This window comes from Dendrobates tinctorius, unplaced genomic scaffold (genome assembly GCF_039654945.1).
Source record: "Dendrobates tinctorius isolate UK_male_01 unplaced genomic scaffold, ASM3965494v1 ptg000011l, whole genome shotgun sequence".
NCBI classification, from domain to species: domain Eukaryota; kingdom Metazoa; phylum Chordata; class Amphibia; order Anura; family Dendrobatidae; genus Dendrobates; species Dendrobates tinctorius.
In genome coordinates, this window is record NW_027361679.1 from 79,664,508 (window position 1) to 79,685,254 (window position 20,747).

At 45.9% G+C, this 20,747-nt stretch overlaps 1 protein-coding gene across 2 annotated transcripts in view; it reads right to left on the minus strand.

The window, feature by feature from the left end:
• TNKS (tankyrase) overlaps nt 1-18,022 on the minus strand; it is a 288,176-nt gene extending 270,154 nt beyond the window's left edge. For both annotated transcript variants that reach the window (XM_073543626.1, XM_073543618.1), the window contains exons 1-2: nt 17,350-18,022; nt 3,510-3,734 (exon numbers count right to left, since the gene is read on the minus strand). In XM_073543626.1, the coding sequence (XP_073399727.1) occupies nt 3,510-3,734; nt 17,350-17,878 (754 nt within the window). In that variant the 5' untranslated portion in view covers nt 17,879-18,022. The remainder of the gene's footprint in view (nt 1-3,509; nt 3,735-17,349) is intronic.
• Nucleotides 18,023-20,747: the final 2,725 nt, after the last annotated feature.

Here is a 20,747-nt window from a genome sequence, read left to right on the forward strand (position 1 = left end):
TTTTTTTGCAAAAGAAAAATGCTACCTCTCTACCTATAAGGATACTCTGTACTACTACTAACTACTATTTTTTTTTCTAAAACAAAACTGGACATCACTACTCTAATACGCTACCTCGCTATCTACGAAACTACACTGTACTAACTACTGTTATTTTAGGTTTTTTTTTTGTTTTTTGTTTTTTTTTTTTTTTTAAAAGTCAGACGTCACTAACACTGCGATGTCCGCTCCTCTAACTAGCTAAAAAAATAAAATAAGTCCATTGGTGCAGTCTCTGATTAGCAGCAATACTGATCAGAGCACTGCGGCCACGGTAGAGCACGAATGCTCAGCACAGGACGCCGGACACAGAAAAAGCGCAAAAAATACAGTTGGTAGTGGGGTGGATTGGAGAACTGCTACTGCTGCTGTGGCTATCATAGTTCAGTCACACAGCAGCCAGCACAGCAGGAGAACACAGGAGAAAGGGGATCACACTGGCCACCAATGAATTTCTCTCTCTCAGGGTAACACAAGGGGTCTAAGCACTGTGCAAGACAACTCTGAGGTAAAGATGAAAGATAGCATGCAGAGTGGGGATCACTATTTTAGATTATCTTCTCTCTCGCTGACTGGCTTGACCAATCAGCACCAAATGGGTTAATCAGGAGACGTGACGTCGTGATCACCCCATCCATTGTGACTGCTGTTGCTGACTCTGGGGGGCAGTACAGACCCCCAGGGAGACGTGTAGGGCCTGCTCTAAGAGAAGCAACGGAGCCGTAGCTTTGCGGGAACACAGCTCCTGCTGCACCATATATACACTCCCTGATAGACGTTATGTCGCTTATCCATGTTATGTAAATAAAAGCTTATAACCTGACGTTAAATTCATCCATTGGTTGTATAAATTATTCTTTTGAAAGCTGAAACCCTCCGAAATGTGGTTTAGGTTAAGAAAATAAATTGGCATCAATGCAGAAATATTGATCATTTAATGGACACAGAATGGTCAGATTTTGGCAAGACAAAAGTTTTGTCGGCCACAGAAAGTAATGTGATATTCAAACAAATAATTAACTTAAAATACAAATATATGTTGCATAACATTGGTGAATGAATTTGTGGTGCTATTTAAGTCATATTTAATATTTTGTGTGACTTCCATGAGCTTGAAGGACTGCATCCATGCGGTTCAACAATGATTCATACAATTTATTAATAAAGAGAATTTACTAGAATACTGGTGTGGTCATGGCGCCACTTCAGAGCCTTGTTGTCAGGACCTGCTGGGATCTCCGCAGACAGAACCCCATTGATCCACAGGTTATGCATTGAGTGGAAAGGCATTAAAGGGAACTGGTCACCAGAAAAAAAAAGTTATTATCCTACAGATATGGTGTTAAATGAGCGCTGGGGGGAGAAAATGAACTTTAGGCTCCCTGGCAGCATTCCGGTTTCAGTCACGGGGGCAGCGCCGGTTCAGTCACCACTGAGAATACAAAGCAGCAGCTGTAACTGACTGACTGCCCCATTGCAGAGCCAATGTCAGTCAGGGCTGAGGATGCAGTTACAGAGTAGGACTGAACCAGAACGCTATCGAAGAGCATAAAATTAATTTCTCCCCACAGCGTTTGGCCAACTCTGGGCACCAGGCTTTCAACCTGCAGACATGGCATTAATCGAGATTTTTTCCTGGAAACAGGTTCCCTTTAACTCTAAAGAAGTTTTCTTATGTTTGAAAGTTATCCTCTAGCCACAGGCTAGGAGATAATTTTCTTATCACTGGGGTTTTGATAGTTGGCGCCAAAACCAATCGAAACAACCAGAGCTCTTCAGATGCCTCTCCATTCATTCCAATGGGAGTGCAGCACGCTGCTATGAACATTGAGCTCATTAAGGTAATGGGGTGGCAGTGCACATGATAAACCTCTGCTTCATTTAGCCAGGATCAGTGGAGATTTCAAGTGGTTGAACTGCCACGATCAGGAAGATATCCTCTGTCCACATTATTTGAGATAACTATCAAACTTGAGAACACCTCTTTAAATGTTGAAAATAATTGTTTAAAAAGAAAGTGTTGCTCATCTACTTTTCTTTCTAGCAAAATAACAGTCCTTGTCCCTATTTTTTTAATTTCTTTCTAACCATACATGTACAGCAGATGTAAGGCACAGGAGTATGGCGCATTCTCAGAAGCTGGCATACCTAGCAGATAGTGGCTGTGTAACACAGCCATCACCAGCCTATAATGGCAGCAATAGGAGCCAAGCACCGATTGCTGTTAGCCCCTTCAATGTTCTGTCAATTTTGGAGAGAGGCATTTAAGATACGTGGTCTTTAGTGAGCACTAGTGAGGAGAGAGTATACTCGTTGCTTGGGTTTTCCCCGAGCATGCTCGGGTGTCCTCTGACTGTATTTTGGCATGATCAGAGATTTAGTTTTTGTCGTCTCAGCTGCATATTTGCGACTGCTAGACAGCTTGAATACATGTGTGGCATGCCTGTTTGTTAGGGAATTCCCACATGTATTCAGCCTGTCTACAAGCTGCAAATCATGCAGCTGAGACAACGAAAACTAAATCTCAGAGCATGCCAAAATACTTGGAGGACACCCGAGCATGCTCGGGAAAACCCAAGCAACGAGTATACTTGCTCATCACTAGCGAGCACCTTTCAAAGTGCCCATGTGCTCCCCACTCCTTTCCAGAAATACGATCACAGAGAGAGCCCCAATGTATTTACTGCGACCTGCCATAACAGTAGCCCTGTGAACAGAGATGACTGTGGTTTTACAAGTTTAATATTACAATTATTAATATTTAACAGACTGTGAAAATCTAAGTAATATTGTACTGACCTGGAAAATCACACTAAAATAAACATATTTTAGATCGAACAAACACTTTACAGAGAATGTATAATCAAAAAAGGACCTGTTATTTAAATTGGGCCTTTGGATTAAGAGAAAAAAAAAAAAAAAAGGAAATCTTGGAAACTTTCACATTTGCCATTGCGCTGTTTTGGTTTATTTTCCCTATTGTCTCAGGATATAACATGTCCAAAGTCACAATGCTCAGATCCTGACACCATCTTTTGTATAGAAGCATGTAATGAGTCTCTGTAAAGGTAATTTTGAAGGGAAATGGCGCAAACTCAGATGTGACATTGCCTACTGTAATAGCCCCAGGTTTATTTTTTTTAAAGACTAATATGAAAAAAGAAAAAAAAATTTACATTGAACACAAAAACCTGATTTAAACAATAAGCAATTTTCTGATGATACAAACTGCACACAAAGGAGATTGGCTCTTGAAATCTGGTGATAAATAAAACCATATCGGCATAAAAAAAAAAAAAAGAGAATACAAAAAAGCAAAAGGAGCCAACAATGAACAACTCTACGGCAAAAAAAAAAAAAAAAAGTCTTCCTGATTCAAAAACTTTAATAATCTTTACAGAACACTAATAACACCATGGTTGCCAAGAAGACATTATATAGACCGCCACAATCTAAAAGTAGGTACTCACCTATGCAAACATCTATCTTTCCTTTAATTGCAGCTTCGTGTAGAGGAGTGTAGTTCCAATTGTCTCTTGCATTTGGGTCTGCCCCTTGGCAAAGCAGAAGCGTCACAACTTCAGCATGACCAAAGGAACAAGCATTGTGCAGGGGTATAAGACCGCCATCATCTCTAGCATGAACGTTTGCTCCTGTCTGCAGCAGATGCTCCACAACGTCTTTTCTTCCAAACCCTAAAGACAGATTGACACACACACACAAAAAAAAAGGGGATTAGCATTTTACTGATAAGGAACATTTCATTTATCGATATTCATATTTCAGAAAAGGATTTAGGAGGAAAGGATAAATACAATACTAATGTCAAACCTATACTGAACTCTCAATGTTGTAGTAAGAGTCTAGCACAGCTTTATGAAGTTGTCAATTAGAAACACCTATTGTTTACTTACATAAAGGATATGGACACCATTGGAGGACAATTTATAACTTCTATGCATGCTTTTTTGGCTAGCAATTAGGATTTACTTAATTTTTCATAACTTTTTCAAGCTCTGTTTTTCACTGTACATAGCTAACCAGAGAATGAGTTCTGTAAATCTGTCAGTGAGATCATTATGACAGCAGTTTCTAACTACTCCTTCAGCTTAGCCAATTTATGAGTTCAGCTTCCATATGATCATACATGTACTTACAGAGGTATACCCATCTCCAGTACCCTATCCCAATATGTAGGAGGTGTAATAATTTAATGTTAGAAAATGCCTCCAATTACAAATGTAGGATAGTTCTTCAGATTCGCTATGTCTTTTTCCTCATGTACAGGCATTGCAGGACTTGGGTATCCATGGTTACAACCACTAGCAACTAGCTGTCACTATATCAGTGGTCGTAACCATGCATACCTAAGGTCCTACAATGCCTGCACATGAGGAAAGAGACATGACGAATCAGAAGAACTATACTACATTTCTAATTGGAGGTATTTGCTATTATTATACCTACTACATATTGGGACAGGATTTTGGAGATATGGGAATACCCCTTTAAGTTCAAAGGAGAGAAAGTCAAAAGCAGTCAAAATGAGATGACAGTTTCAGTCGGAGGCCCGATCATGTGACCCCTGACTCCTCCCCTCCTGTGACCTCATCACAGGTCCTGTGCACACAGCCATCAATGTATTGTATGCGGGACTCTGCTGTACTCGTCATGGTGCTGGATGAGGGAAGTATGTGTGGGGTCAGGAGGGGTTTACAGGGTGGATGTAGCTGCTTGTGCGCGAGGTGTACGGAGCGGAGCCGCGTGTGTGCGCGAGGTGTACGGAGCGGAGCCGCGTGTGTGCGCGAGGTGTACGGAGCGGAGCCGCGTGTGTGCGCGAGGTGTACGGAGCGGAGCCGCGTGTGTGCGCGAGGTGTACGGAGCGGAGCCGCGTGTGCGCGCGAGGTGTACGGAGCGGAGCCGCGTGTGCGCGCGAGGTGTACGGAGCGGAGCCGCGTGTGCGCGCGAGGTGTACGGAGCGGAGCCGCGTGTGCGCGCGAGGTGTACGGAGCGGAGCCGCGTGTGCGCGCGAGGTGTACGGAGCGGAGCCGCGTGTGCGCGCGAGGTGTACGGAGCGGAGCCGCGTGTGCGCGCGAGGTGTACGGAGCGGAGCCGCGTGTGCGCGCGAGGTGTACGGAGCGGAGCCGCGTGTGCGCGCGAGGTGTACGGAGCGGAGCCGCGTGTGCGCGCGAGGTGTACGGAGCGGAGCCGCGTGTGCGCGCGAGGTGTACGGAGCGGAGCCGCGTGTGCGCGCGAGGTGTACGGAGCGGAGCCGCGTGTGCGCACGAGGTGTACGGAGCGGAGCCGCGTGTGTACGGAGCGGAGCCCTGTGTGTACAAAGTGTACAGAGTTGAGCCCGGTGTTTACGGAGCGGAGCAGTGTGTGTACGAGGTGTATGGAGCAAAGCCGCATGTGTACAAGGTTTACAGAGCAGAACCATGTGTGTACAAGGTGTACAGAGCGTGGCTGCGTGTGTATAAGGTGTACGGAGCAGAGCCGCATGTGTACGAGGTTTACGGAGCGGAGCCATGTGTGTACTGAGTGGAGCCGTGTGCGTGCGAGGTGTACGGAGTGAAGCCGTGTATACGAGGCATACAAAGCGGAACAGTGGGTGAATGAGGTGTGCGGAGCCATGAGTGTACAAGGTGTATGATGGGGAGCATTCATACCTCCCAACCGTCCCAGATTTTGAGAGTCTGCCCCACTGCCCCGACCGGGAGCTTACTTTTCCCGCGGACATAGGAGTATACGGCGGAGCCCCGAGAAGCAATTGAAAACTCGCACGTGACATTCCATCGGAAGTGACGTGCTGGAAGCTGACCTGAGGAGATTGTGACGGAACCATGGAGGCACTTCAGGGAATGCTTCAGATCATCACCATGTCCTCCTCCGACAGCGCGGACAGCGGGATCGCCTTGGACTCGGGGATGTCGGCCATGTGAGTGGATCATGATATGTCCTGCACCAGGAGGCTCAGGTGGGCACTACAATGTGAGCCGGGCTGGTATAGTATCTTTATAGAATCTTTCTTTCCCCTCTTTCCTTGTCTTGCTTTCTCACTCTGTTCTTTCTTCCCCTCTCTGTTCTTTATTTCCCCTTTCTTTCACCTCTTTCTCTCTCTCCCTCGCTGTTCTTTCTTTCCCCTCTTTTTTCTCTCTCCCTCTCTGTTCTTTCTCCCCCTCTCTGTTCATTTTTTCTGTCCCCTCTTTCTTTCTGTTCTTTTTTCCTTTCTCTGTTTTTCTCTCTTTTCTTTTTTCCTCAGTACAGTCAATGTGCCCACAGTACCAGCCACTGTGCCCATAATGCCAGCCACTGTGCCCTCAGTACCAGTCAGTGTGATCAGCAGTGCTAAATGGGTGTGGTTAGGGCGTAGACATGGGTGTGACTAGTTGTGAAATGGGTGTGGTCGGGCGGCCGGTAACCAATCATCATAGGGGATGTCATCTGTTTCCATCAACTTTGTTATATGTGGGCACGAGATGGCGGGTCTTGTCACCTCTGCCTCACACATAAGTTACTATGAGGTGTACTTTATTCCTGCCACATTTCTTTCTTGGCCTACTGAGAGAAATGTTTTGACCAGTTAAAAGTTATACAACCTGAGGATTGTGCATGTGTGCGCTGCCCGCATGTAGTAATATGTGTCTCTATATATTTACTCCGACCCTATATAAACCCTGCCCCTCCGACCGCCATCCACTTTCCCATGCTCCTGTTCCAATCCTGGGGTCTTTTTTGTCCCCCCCTTGGTCCTCCACATGCTGAACATCTGGGACATGACTAACATTGCGCATTGTGCACTTGTTTGTCGCCAGATGCAGCGTCGTGTCCAGTGTGTGAGGAGACAGCGACTTGTCTGTGGCGTTAACCCCTCTGCTGCCATGTTGGGCACAGACTGTGACGAGGAGCGGCTCTTCCTGTGTATCCGGCCACAGGCTGCTTCTATCTGGGGAAGATCATGAAGCAGAAGCCTCTGTGTGACATAACTTGTCTGACAGGTCATGGGTACAGGTCAGCAGGTGATTGCAGACTATTAGCTGGTTTCGATGTTAGGTACAGGTGAGTCAGGACTAGATGTTGGGTGGAAGCCTTCCAGTATTTATAAGGCCTTGTGCACACCCTGAGTATCTGGTGATGTTTTACCTCAGTATTTATAAGGCTTCGTGCACATGCTGAGTATTTGGTGAGTTTTTACCTCAGTATTTGTAAGGCCTCATGGACACACTGAGCATTTGGTGTTTTTTACCTCCGTATTTGTGAGGCCTTGTGTACACGTTGCGTATTTGCAGAGTTTTTTTTTTTTTTTTAACAGTACTTAACCCCTTCCCGCCCCTTGACGCACCGTATGCGTCATGAAAACTAGTGACTTCCCGATCCCGTCACATGACCGGGAGGCCCACAGAGTCTGAACAGCCCGGGGTCCTGGCTACCCTTAATCCACCCCTGGCGCCACCTTAGTGGAGGCAACTCTTTTTTTCAAGATAGCGCCACCTGCGCAGTACCAGCTATCAGATTACCAATCCGATGTATCGGCGATTAAATACACATTATCGATGCGATCATGGTGCAATGCAGCGCAAGGGGAATATTTTTACATTTTTTCTTTAAATATATAATATTTATTATGTAAACTAGCGGGCATGTCACTGAGGGATCAGTGACCTGTCAGAAGCCATAATGATGAATCAGAGCACAACAAAGACCCCCCCTCCCCCAACAGGCCGCCCCGAAGCACGAGCATATCAATAACTCAAAACTGAAAAGACTAAACCAACAACCACAAGACGGATTTCACCAACCAAGGTATCATTTTAATCAGTATAACGGCGCCGAACTGACACTGTCTGTAGGTGACAGGTTCCTTTTAACTGCATACCAGGAGATCAGTCTTTTCCTCTAAGTTTAGCGCTGGTTTTCTTCAAGCTGAGGCAATAGTGTGTATAGCAGCAATAAATTTATATAGGAGTACAGGAATATTTTGAATAGGCTTATAGGGAATTTTTTTGTTAAATTATGGCCTGTACATGAGAGAATGAGAAAGTACCCTCTAAACTACAGTCATGGCCAAAAGTTTAGAGAATGACACAAATATTATATTTTCACATGATCTGCTGCCCTCTGGTTTTTGTGTGTGTTTGTCAGATGTTTTTATCACATACAGAAATATAATTGCAATCATATTATGAGTAGCAAAAGGTTATATTGACAGTTAGAATGAGTTAATGCAGCAAGTCAATATTTGCAGTGTTGACCCTTCTTCAGGACCTCAGCAATTCTCCCTCGCATGCTCTCAATCAACTTCTGGATCAAATCCTGACTGATAGCAGTCCATTCTTGCAAAATCAATGCTTTTATTTTGTCTGAATTTGAAGGTTTTTGTTTGTCCACCCATCTCTTGATGATTGACCACAAGTTCTCAATGGGATTAAGATCTGGGGAGTTTCCAGGCCATGGTCCCAAAATCTCTATGTTTTGTTCCCTGAGCCATTTAGTTATCACCTTTGCTTTATGGTAAGGTGCTCCATCATGTTGAAAAAGGCATTGTTGATCGCCAAACTGCTCTTGGACGGTTGGGAGAAGTTGCTCTTGGAGGACATGCTGGTACCATTCTTTATTCATGGCTCTGTTTTTAGGAAAGACAGAGAGCCCATTCCCTTGACTGAGAAGCAACCCCACACATGAGTGGTTTCAGGATGCTTGACAGTTGGCATGAGACAAGACTGGTGGTAGCGCTCACCTGGTCTTCTCCGAATAAGCAGTTTTCCAGATGTCCCAAACAATCGAAAAGGGGATTCATCAGAGAAAATGACTTTACCCCAGTCCTCAGCAGTCCACTCCCTGTACCTCTTGCAGAATATCAGTCTGTCCATGATGTTTTTTCTGGAGAGAAGTGGCTTCTTTGCTGCCCTCCTTGAGACCAGGCCTTGCTCCAAGAGTCTCCGCCTCACAGTGCGTGCAGATGCACTTACACCTGCCTGCTGCCATTCCTGAGCAAGCTCTGCACTGCTGGTAGCCCGATCCCGCAGCTGAAACACTTTTAAGAGACGGTCCTGGCGATTGCTGGTCTTTCTTGGGCGCCCTGGAGCCTTTTTGGCAACAAGGAAACCTCTCTCCTTGAAGTTCTTGATGATGCGATAGATTGTTGACTGAGGTGCAATCTTTCTAGCTGCGATACTCTTCCCTGTTAGGCCATTTTTGTGCAGTGCAATGATGACTGCACGTGTTTCTTTAGAGATAACCATGGTTAACAGAAGAGAAACAATGATGCCAAGCACCAGCCTCCTTTTAAAGTGTCCAGTGGTGTCATTCTTACTTAATCATGACAGATTGCTCCATTAACACAGGTGTGGGTGTTGATGAGGACAGGGCTGGAGATCAATCACTGAAACGATGTTAGCTGGTCCTTTTAAGGCAGGGCTACAATGATGTTGAAATGTGTTTTGGGGGATAAAGTTAATTTTCTAGGCAAATATTGACTTTGCAAGTAATTGCTGTTAAGCTGATCATTCTTTATAAGATTCTGGAGTATATGCAAATTGCCATTAGAAAAAATGAAGCAGTAGACTTTGTAAAAATTAATATTTGTGTCATTCTCTAAACTTTTGGCCATGACTAAGTTCTTAGGGCAAATTCACCATATATGGTGCATGTCATCTGTAGATTGACATCATCTAAAGTATTTGGAAAAGTACTGTAGTCAATATGGCTTTGGCTAATCTAGCTGGAGTCAAGTACCATCTCATCATGACTTTGTAGTCTCTCTTATTACTCGTATAAATGTACGCATGCGCAAGATGGCACTTGCGTTTCATATGCGGTTCATTTATCGGATATACATTAACCCACGGCTCGCGTCAAGATATGCCCTAACTGCGAACTGGAAGTTGTTTCAGGAGGGTTTCACAGGGTAATGCAACGCTGATGGGAGGGGGGTGGCACGCTAATGAAGATTGGAGGCAGAGTTTTCTTACAGACACCGCACACCCCAGAACCATAATCGAATAAATTAGGATTTCTCCACAACAAGACCACAGACATGAGGCATGCAAGTATGACTATTATTATTATGCATTTATATAGCGCCATTTATTCCATGGCGCTTTATATGTGAAAAGGGGAAATATGGACAAGTATAATAAACATGTGTAAGTCAAGGGACACACAAGTACATAAGGAGAGGGGACCCTGCCCGCCAGGGCTCACAGTCTACAGGGATGGGTGAGGATACAGTAGGAGAGGGTAGAGCAGGTCGTGCGGTGGTATTTTAACCATTCTATAACCTGTAGGCATATATTAATAGGTTACATACGTCCAAGGGGGGGGTGACAGTTTCCCTTTAAAATAGTCCTATCGGAAGTCACTGGAGAGGAAGTAGCAGTGACTCGCCTACGCAGACGAAAGGAGAAGCCAATGCCCATAGAAGAGCGGAAACGTCAAGTGTAATCGTGCTATTGCAGGACGAAGGTGTGGGATTCTGGGGGCCACCAGCGTCACAGTGCCCTGTACTGGTGGGAGGGGGTGGTACGCTAATGAAGACCGGAGGCAGAGTTTTGCTGGAAGAACTCATTAAACAAATAAATGAGGATTTCTCCACAATAGGACCACAGACATGAGGCATACCGGTATGACTTTTAACCATTCTATAACCTGTGTGCTTATATTAATAGGTTACATACGTCGAAGGGAGTTAAAGATCCCCTTCAAAGGGAATCTGTCACCCCATTTTTGGCCTATAAGATGCAGCCACAGCCATCAGGAGCTTGTCTACATTATTCTGTAATGTTGTAGATAAACCCCCGATGTAACCTGAAAGATAAGAAAAACGAGTTAGATTGTACTCACTGGGAGGCGGGGTCGTTTGCAGTGGGTGTCGCGGTCTGGTCCAGGTCCTCCCATCTTCATGCGATGACGTCCTCCTTTCTTGTCTCGCTCCTGCGCAGGCATACTTTCTCTGCCCTGTTGAGGGCAGAGTAAAGTGCTGCAGTGCGCAGGACCCCTCTAACCTTTCCTGGCGCCTGCACACTGCAGTACTTTACTCTGCCCTCAACAGGGCAGAGAAAGTACGCCTGTGCAGAAGCTGCAGCAGAAGTAAGAAGGGGGACGTCATCGCATGAAGATGGGAGGACCTGGAACGGGCCGCGACACCCACCGCAAACGACCCGGTCTCCCGGTGAGTATAATCTAACACATTTTTCTTATACTTCAGGAATTACAGAATGCTGTAGATAAGCCCCTGATGGCGGTGGCTGCATCTTATATGCCGAAAATGGGGTGACAGATTTCCTTTAAAGCAGGTCCCTCTCTGAAACCGCAGAGATTCAGAGTCAAACATACCTAACTGAGACCATATAGGCAGTGCCTGATAAATGTTGACCACGGATTGGGCAGCATGGATCAGCTGTCAGGTTCTCTTTAATGTGTGCACAAACCCTAAAGATGTATTTGAATAACATAGGAAAAGCACCAAAAGTGTGATAAATCCCAGGTCATACCGGGATTCAAGTCACAACACCGCACGAAAGCCCCAGGAGAGCAAGCGCAGACATCGTGGGAACTGAGCCAGCAAATGAGGAGAGCTTAGGCTTTGTTTTAAAATCAGGGCCAAGCATGGGGTGTGAGAAGTTGTCCAAGTAGTGGACAACTTCTTTAAGGCTATACAGATCTGGCAAAAATTAAGAGACTACCACATCAAAACCCTGTCATGGGCAACCAATTCCCCAGACCTGAACCCCATTAAAAATCTGTGGAATATAATCAAGAGGATGATGTATTGTCACAAACCATCAAACAAAGAAGAACTGCTTAAAATTTTGCGCCAGAAGTAGTGTGAAAGACTGGTGGACAGCATGCCAAGACGCAAGAAAGCTGTTTTTAAAAAATCATGGTTATTCCACAAAATATTGATTTCAGAACTCTTCCAGAGTTAAAACATTAATATTGTTGTTTCTGCATGATTATGAACTTGTCTTATTTGCTTTATTTGAGGTCTGAAAGCACTGTTTTGTTTTGTTTTTAATTTTGACCATTTTTCTTTGTCAAAAAAAAATAAAAAATGTATTGCATGGAAATTCGGAGACATGTTGTCAGAAGTTTAAAGAAAAAATCAATTTGCATTTTACTCAAAAAATATAGCTATAAAGAGAAAAATCAGACAAACTGCACATTAAGGGGTCTCTTAATTTTTGTCAGAGCTGTATATCCAAAGTTGCTTGAGGAGTTCAAAAACAAAGGCCCAGATTTATCATTTGAGGGGGGATATTGTTTAAGCAGGTTTTCTTTTGTCTTTGTTGCCATTTTCGCATTAAATTTACCACTGAGCAATTTACAAAACATCTTCAGGAAGGTGGGAGGAAAAAAAAAAAAAAAAAAAAATACCTCCACTTATGAACAGTAAAATGAATTTCCATAGAAAACTCTTCCAATTTTTTTTATAACAGTTTTTTAGATGGCTAATGCTGCCAATCTGTTCCAAAAAACTACACATCAAGCACTTAAGAAAATTTGTCAGGTCCTTCAAACTGATTCAGGCTGGTGCAGACGATCCGGAAGTGGCAGCGATTTGGACACAGCATACGTTTGCTGCGTCCAAAGCGCTGCCGTCTGTTGAACGCAGGTGAGTCCGCATGTGTTCACTGAGTTCAATACATTGTACTGGTATTCATGTCCATCTCCTTTACCCACACTGGTTGCATGCTTTTAAGTGGTTCTAATAAAAATTCAGGTTTTTTTTCTACTTCACAAGTGGATCATTTCACCACTGGAGACAACTTTACTTTCTTTAGTATTCTGTAGGTAGCACTATGTGGTGTCCATAATACTGTATTGAAGACTATACTGTCCTGTTTCTGACCTATTGTAAAACTTACAATAAATGTCACTCATGTAATGTAAGCAGTAAGTGAAATTTTTGGCATTGCACTATATCTATTCTTCACTGCCAAACCTATGCATCATGAATCGTGGTATGTGTTAAAAGGGCCCAGAGACTTTGCCCAGGGCCCATGAAAATCTGGAGCCAGCCCTGTCTGCAGCATTGGAAATATTGTGCATACATTTGATGCCTTTCCAACCTGAGCATGCGTAATGATGTGCAGCTAGCTGCACTTGCCTAGCAAAGCACAGTGACTAGGCCAAATTACCCATGAGCGGGGCAGAGTGCTGCTTTTGAGAAGGATGTCAATGACAGTCAGGGTTGTGATTACATCTGCTCTGGGTTAAAGGCGGCCCCACAGGACTTGTCTGGGTACATCTGCATACATGGAAGACTAACAAGAGTCATTCTAGCACGCAAAGACATCATTGGTATAGGGTTTCAATTGTTAGGCCATGTGCACACGCTGCAGATTCTGCTGCGGATCCGCAGCGTTTTTGGCCCTGCGGGTCCGCAGCAGTTTCTGCTGCGTTGTACAGTACCATTGTTTTCAATGGTAAAACGAAAACCGCTGTGCACATGCTGTGAATTTTTCCGCGCGGATTTGCTGTGGGTTACAATCCGCTGCATGCCAATTTTTTGCTGTGGTTTCACACCTTATCCATTATGAGGTGTGGATCCACAGGGCTAAACCGCAGGACTTTTGACCTGCGGATTTACCTGCGCTTTTTTACAAATCCGCAGCTCTCAAAAGTACGTGTGCACATAGCCTTATGGTAAAACTTTTGACAAGTTTGCATCTGGTTGCACTGGCCAAAAGGAGACATGACAGCTGCATCTAACCTACATTTGCACTGGTTTTCATTCTAGAGGCCTGATGGCACAATCTTTGGCCTTTAATACCAAACATATGCCTTTTGACTGTTAACGTGAACCTGTCAGGTCCTCCATGCCGTCCAACCCAGCAGCATTCACCTATGCACGATTAAATTCCCTGCCTAACTAGCCCTGTATAACTAAGTTCAATTAAAGGGAATCAGTCACCTCATTTTGTCGGGCTATGTAAATGACTTGTGTCCGGTCACATGGGAGGTCTTTGGGCTCCTTTCCTCCACCCCTCTTTGGCCGCTGTACGCAATATTTCTGGGAATTTCCGTACTTTGGCAAAGCCGAAAAGCATTACTGCGCGTGCGCCGGTGAACTATGTCCTGGAACACAGCGAAATACTTCCGGGACATAGTGCACCGGCGCATGCACAATAATGCTTTTCGGCTTTGCCCGCAGTTGGGCAAAGCATACTGTGCGTGCGCAAGTCCAGATTGCAATGCGCACGCGAGAAATATAGAGGACAAGTACGGAAATTCCCAGAAATATTGCGAACAGCGGCCAAGGAGGGGTGGAGGAAAGGAGCTCGAAGACCGCCCATCGGACAGGACACAAGTCATATACATAGCCCGCCAAAATGAGGTGAGAGTTTTTTGGCCTATCAACTAAAAATATCATCCAATAGAGTGAGGTATACATTCCCCTGCTACTTGTGAAACTCCCTGACTCCCCCATAAAAACCTTTTATATTGCCCCTGCGCGGTATGGTAATATCCTCGGTCCGATGGGCGTTGGTTCTGGTCCCTCTCTCCACCCCAAATCGGCGTGCTGTACGCATTCCGTTCTGTGAATAGCGTTGTCTGCGTACAGGTCCCGCGTGTGCACATTCAAATTGCCTCCCGCACGTGCGCAGTATGCTTTGCCCAACTGCGGGCAAAGCTGAAAAGCATTAGTGCGCATGCGCCGGATTTACCATGTCCCGAAAGTATTTCGCTGTGTTCCAGGACATAGTTCACCAACGCATGCGCACTAATGCTTTTCGGCTTTGCCCACAGTTGGGTTAAGCATACTGCGCACGCGCGGGAGGCAATTTTAATGCGCACGCGTGGGACTTGAACGCAGAAAAATGCTATTCACAAAACGGAATGCGTACAGCACTCAGATTTAGGGTGGAGAGGGGGACCAGAACCAACGTCCATCGGACTGGACCAAGGATATTACCATAACGCGCAGGGACAATATAAAAAGTTTTTATGGGGGATTCATGGAGTTTCACAAGTAGTTGAGAAATGTATACCTCACACTCTATTAGATGATATTTTTAGTTGATAGGCCATAACACTGGTGACAGATCCCTTTAAATAAACTCTTTAAAAAAGTTTGTATGTTCTCTCCCTAGGTGTGTAGGTTTCCTCCCACACTCCAAAGACATACTGAAAGGGAATTTAGATTGTGAGCCCCATTGGGGACAGCGATGACATTGTACGTAAAGCGCTGCAGAATAACAGTGCTATATACGCAAAGCATAATAAATAAGCATTTATATTATCCACGTTTCCTATACTAATAAAGGTCTTTGACTAGTCGATGGGGCGTTTGTTGCCCCAGACTAGTCAGCACGTTTTCCATGTTATGCCTCTGTGGGCATGATAATAGTTAGCACTAGTCAGCCTCATCGACAGCTCATGCAAATCTAGTGCTTGCACAGCGCTCATTTCAGCAGGGTCAATGTGTCGCTAAAGCCAGGTGTACTGTGCGTGACCAGAAGTTCAGAAGCTGGTTCTAGGTCATGTGTAGTACACCTTTGAAACCGGGAAGCGTACACCTGGCTTCAGAGACTCATTGACGCTGCCGAAATGAGCAGTGCGCATGCGCCAGATTTCCATGAGCTGGCGACGACGCTGCTCGTGCAAATTATGCTATCATGCCCACAAGGGCGTGATAACATGGAAAGAGGGCTAACTAGTCTGGAGAAACTGATGCCCCATCGACTATTCAAAGCCCTAATTAGCATAGGAAACAGGGACACAATATAAATCCTTTTTTAATTTAACTGAATTACATCACACAGGGCTAGTTAGGCAGGGAATTTACTCATACATAGGTGAATGCCTTTAACAGAAAGTAAGATTTGTGACAAGTTTGCATTGAGTTGTACTGGCCACCAGAAGCCATGACAGCTGCATCTAGGTCACCAAGGAGGCAGTCCTAAGCCACATTGCACTGGTGCCCATCCTAGAGGCATTATACTAGATGGAGGCCTGTTCGGAGTGCGTTATACTATATGGAGGCCTGTTCGGAGTGCGTTATACTATATGGAGGCCTGTTCGGAGTGCGTTATACTATATGGAGGCCTGTGGGCAGTGCGTTATACTATATGGAGGCCTGTGGGCAGTGCGTTATACTATATGGAGGCCTGTGGGCAGTGCGTTATACTATATGGAGGCCTGTGGGCAGTGCGTTATACTATATGGAGGACTGTGGGCAGTGCGTTATACTATATGGAGGACTGTGGGCAGTGCGTTATACTATATGGAGGACTGTGGGCAGTGCGTTATACTATATGGAGGACTGTGGGCAGTGCGTTATACTATATGGAGGACTGTGGGCAGTGCGTTATACTATATGGAGGACTGTGGGCAGTGCGTTATACTATATGGAGGACTGTGGGCAGTGCGTTATACTATATGGAGGACTGTGGGCAGTGCGTTATACTATATGGAGGACTGTGGGCAGTGCGTTATACTATATGGAGGACTGTGGGCAGTGCGTTATACTATATGGAGGACTGTGGGCAGTGCGTTATACTATATGGAGGACTGTGGGCAGTGCGTTATACTATATGGAGGACTGTGGGCAGTGCGTTATACTATATGGAGGACTGTGGGCAGTGCGTTATACTATATGGAGGACTGTGGGCAGTGCTTTATACTATATGGAGGACTGTGGGCAGTGCTTTATACTATATGGAGGACTGTGGGCAGTGCGTTATACTATATGGAGGACTGTGGGCAGTGCGTTATACTATATGGAGGACTGTGGGCAGTGCGTTATACTATATGGAGGACTGTGGGCAGTGCGTTATACTATATGGAGGACTGTGGGCAGTGCGTTATACTATATGGAGGCCTGTGGGCAGTGCGTTATACTATATGGAGGCCTGTGGGCAGTGCGTTATACTATATGGAGGCCTGTGGGCAGTGCGTTATACTATATGGAGGCCTGTGGGCAGTGCGTTATACTATATGGAGGCCTGTGGGGAGTGCGTTATACTATATGGAGGCCTGTGGGGAGTGCGTTATACTATATGGAGGCCTGTGGGGAGTGCGTTATACTATATGGAGGCCTGTGGGGAGTGCGTTATACTATATGGAGGCCTGTGGGGAGTGCGTTATACTATATGGAGGCCTGTGGGGAGTGCGTTATACTATATGGAGGCCTGTGGGGAGTGCGTTATACTATATGGAGGCCTGTGGGGAGTGCGTTATACTATATGGAGGACTGTGGGCAGTGCTTTATACTATATGGAGGACTGTGGGCAGTGCGTTATATTATATGGAGGCCTGAGGGCACACTAGTTGGCCTTTAACCCCACACACAGACGCCCCCCTGACCTGCTGCGAAGTGTAGGGGGGTAGACTTCCTCCCGGCCATGTCCTTGGCGTTGACATTTCCTGGCTCCAGGAGTCTCCGCACCCGGGACACGTCCCCGTTCCTGCATGCCTCGAACAGCTCCCGGAAGGCTCCGCTCACCGCACTCAGGGGCCCCGCGCTCTCGGGGCTATCGGGCGGACTGCCCGTAGAGGACAGGCTGTTGGTGGAGGAGCTGGAGCTGCTGCCGGAGCTGGGTGCCGGCGCTGGAGGAAAGGACGGCGGGATAGGTGACAATATGGCAGCGGCTTCGCCCGGAGGAGGAGAGAGCGGCCTAGGCAGGAATCCCGGCACCGAGCTGGCTTCTCCCTCAGGCTGAGAATCCGGGCCCAGGCGCTGCGAAGCAAGAGGCATCTCCGGGCTGCCAGGAGGGGACTGCAGCTCTGAGGAGAGCGGCGGAGGAGGCGAGGAGGACGGGGGAGGCGGCGGCTGCTGGCCGGCTGCTCCGGACACTTGTTGTTGCTGGGAACGCCTGGAAGACACCGCCGCCATTTCACAGCGAGAGTGCAGGGCTGCGGCCCGGCTGCCCCCAGTCACACACGGGACGGCGGAGCCCGCACTCCCCGCTCCACTCCAGTTTTTGCGGCCTGGGACAATAAGCGAGCGCAAGCCCTGCGGGTGACGTCGCGGACTGGGGCGGGGCGAGCGAGGCATAAACAAAAAAATTATTCCTTCACAGGAACAGCGAGCCCAGAAAAGGCGGAGTTACCAAGAAAGGCGGGGCTACTCGTCACCGGAACACCGGATTGGATAGAAATAATTTTGGGCGTGTCCAAGGGAGTGTAATCGCAGGTGGCTATTTTTTTTTCTGTAACATCTTTATTGACAATGTTGTCAACAGTACATTGTTATATTACAGCCGTGTTTTTAAGGGGTTAAATGACTTTGGGCCACTGATGTCACACTAAAAATACACAGATAGTGAAGCCCTGCATCAAATCCAGCTCCCTCCAGCCTGGCCCAAATCCATTATCGGCACCAGAACTGGCATCAAAGTGGGCACACAGTCGATTTTCACAGGTCTGAATAAGTAACTGATGTTTTTAAGGGGTTAAACGACTTTGGGCCACTGATGTCATACTATAAATATACAGATAGTGATGCCTCACATAAAACTCAGGTTCTTACAGCCTGGCCCAAATGGGTTATTGACACCAAAACTGGCATCAAAGTGGGCACACAGTCGATTTTCAAAGGTTTGAATAAGTAACTCACGTTTTTAAAGGGTTAAATGACTTTGGGCCACTCATGTCACACTAAGAATACACAGATAGTGATGCCCCGCATCAAACCCAGGTCCCTGCAGCCTGGCCCAAATGGGTTATTGGCACCAGAACTGGTATTAAAGTGGGCACACATTTGATTTTCCCAGGTTTGAATAAGTAACTGATGTTTTAAAGGGGTTATATGACTTTGGGCCACTGATGTCACACTATGAATACACAGATAGCGATGCCCCGCATCAAACCCAAGTCCCTCCAGCCTGGCCCAAATGGGTTATTGGCACCAGAACTGGCATCAAAGTGGGCACACAGTCATTTTTCACAGATTTGAATAAGTAACTGATGTTTTTAAGGGGTTAAATGACTTTGGGCCACTGATGTCACACTATGAATACACAGATAGTGAATCCCTGCATCAAACCAAGGTTCTTACAGCCTGGCCCAAATGGGTTATTGGCACCAGAACTGGCATCAAAGTGGGCACACAGTCAATTTTCACAGATTTGAATAAGCAACTTATGTTTTTAAGGGGTTAAACGACTTTGCGCCACTGATGTCACACTATGAATACACAGATAGTGAATCCCTGCATCAAACCAAGGTTCTTACAGCCTGGCCCAAATGGGTTATTGGCACCAGAACTGGCATCAAAGTGGGCACACAGTCAATTTTCACAGATTTGAATAAGCAACTTATGTTTTTAAGGGGTTAAACGACTTTGCGCCACTGATGTCACACTATGAATACACAGACACAGTGGTGGCCAAAAGTATTGACACCCCTGCAATTCTGTCAGACAATACTCAGTTTCTTCCTGAAAATGATTGCAAACACAAATTCTTTAGTATTATTATCTTCATTTAATTTGCTTGCAAGGAAAAAACACAAAAGAGAATGAAGCAAAAATCAAGTCATTGAACATTTCGCACAAAACTCCAAAAATGGGCAAGACAAAAGTATTGGCACCCTCAGCCTAATACTTGGTTGCACAACCTTTAGCCAAAATAACTGCGACCAACCGCTTCCGGTAACCATCAATGAGTTTCTTACAATGCTCTGCTGGAATTTTAGACCATTCTTCTTTGGCAAACTGCTCCAGGTCCCTAATATTTGAAGGGTGCCTTCTCCAAACTGCCATTTTTAGATCTCTCCACAGGTGTTCTATGGGATTCATGTCTGGACTCATTGCTGGCCACCTTAGAAGTCTCCAGTGCTTTCTCTCAAACCATTTTCTAGTGCTTTTTGAAGTGTGTTTTGGGTCATTGTCCTGCTGGAAGACCCATGACCTCTGAGGGAGACCCAGCTTTCTCACACTGGGCCCTACATTATGCTGCAAAATTTGTTGGTAGTCTTCAGACTTCATAATGCCATGCACACGGTCAAGCAGTCCAGTGCCAGAGGCAGCAAAGCAACCCCAAAACATCAGGGAGCCTCCGCCATGTTTGACTGTAGGGACCGTGTTCTTTTCTTTGAATGCCTATTTTTTTCTCCTGTAAACTCTATGTTGATGCCTTTGCCCAAAAAGCTCTACTTTTGTCTCATCTGACCAGAGAACATTCTTCCAAAATGTTTTTGGCTTTTACAGGTAAGTTTTGGCAAACTCCAGCCTGGCTTTTTTATGTCTCGGGGTAAGAAGTGGGGTCTTCCTGGGTCTCCTACCATACAGTCCCTTTACATTCAGACGCCGACGGATAGTACAGGTTGACACTGTTGTACCCTCGGACTGCAGGGCAGCTTGAACTTGTTTGGATGTTAGTCGAGGTTCTTTATCCAACATCCGCACAATCTTGCGTTGAAATCTCTTGTCAATTTTTCTTTTCCGTCCACATCTAGGGAGGTTAGCCACAGTGCCATGGGCTTTAAACTTCTTGATGACACTGCGCACGGTAGACACAGGAACATTCAGGTCTTTGGAGATGGACTTGTAGCCTTGAGATTGCTCATGCTTCCTCACAATTTGGTGTCTCAAGTCCTCAGACAGTTCTTTGGTCTTCTTTCTTTCCTCCATGCTCAATGTGGTACATACAAGGACACAGGACAGAGGTTGAGTCAACTTTAATCCATGTCAGCTGGCTGCAAGTGTGATTTAGTTATTGCCAACACCTGTTAGGTGCCACAGGTAAGTTACAGGTGCTGTT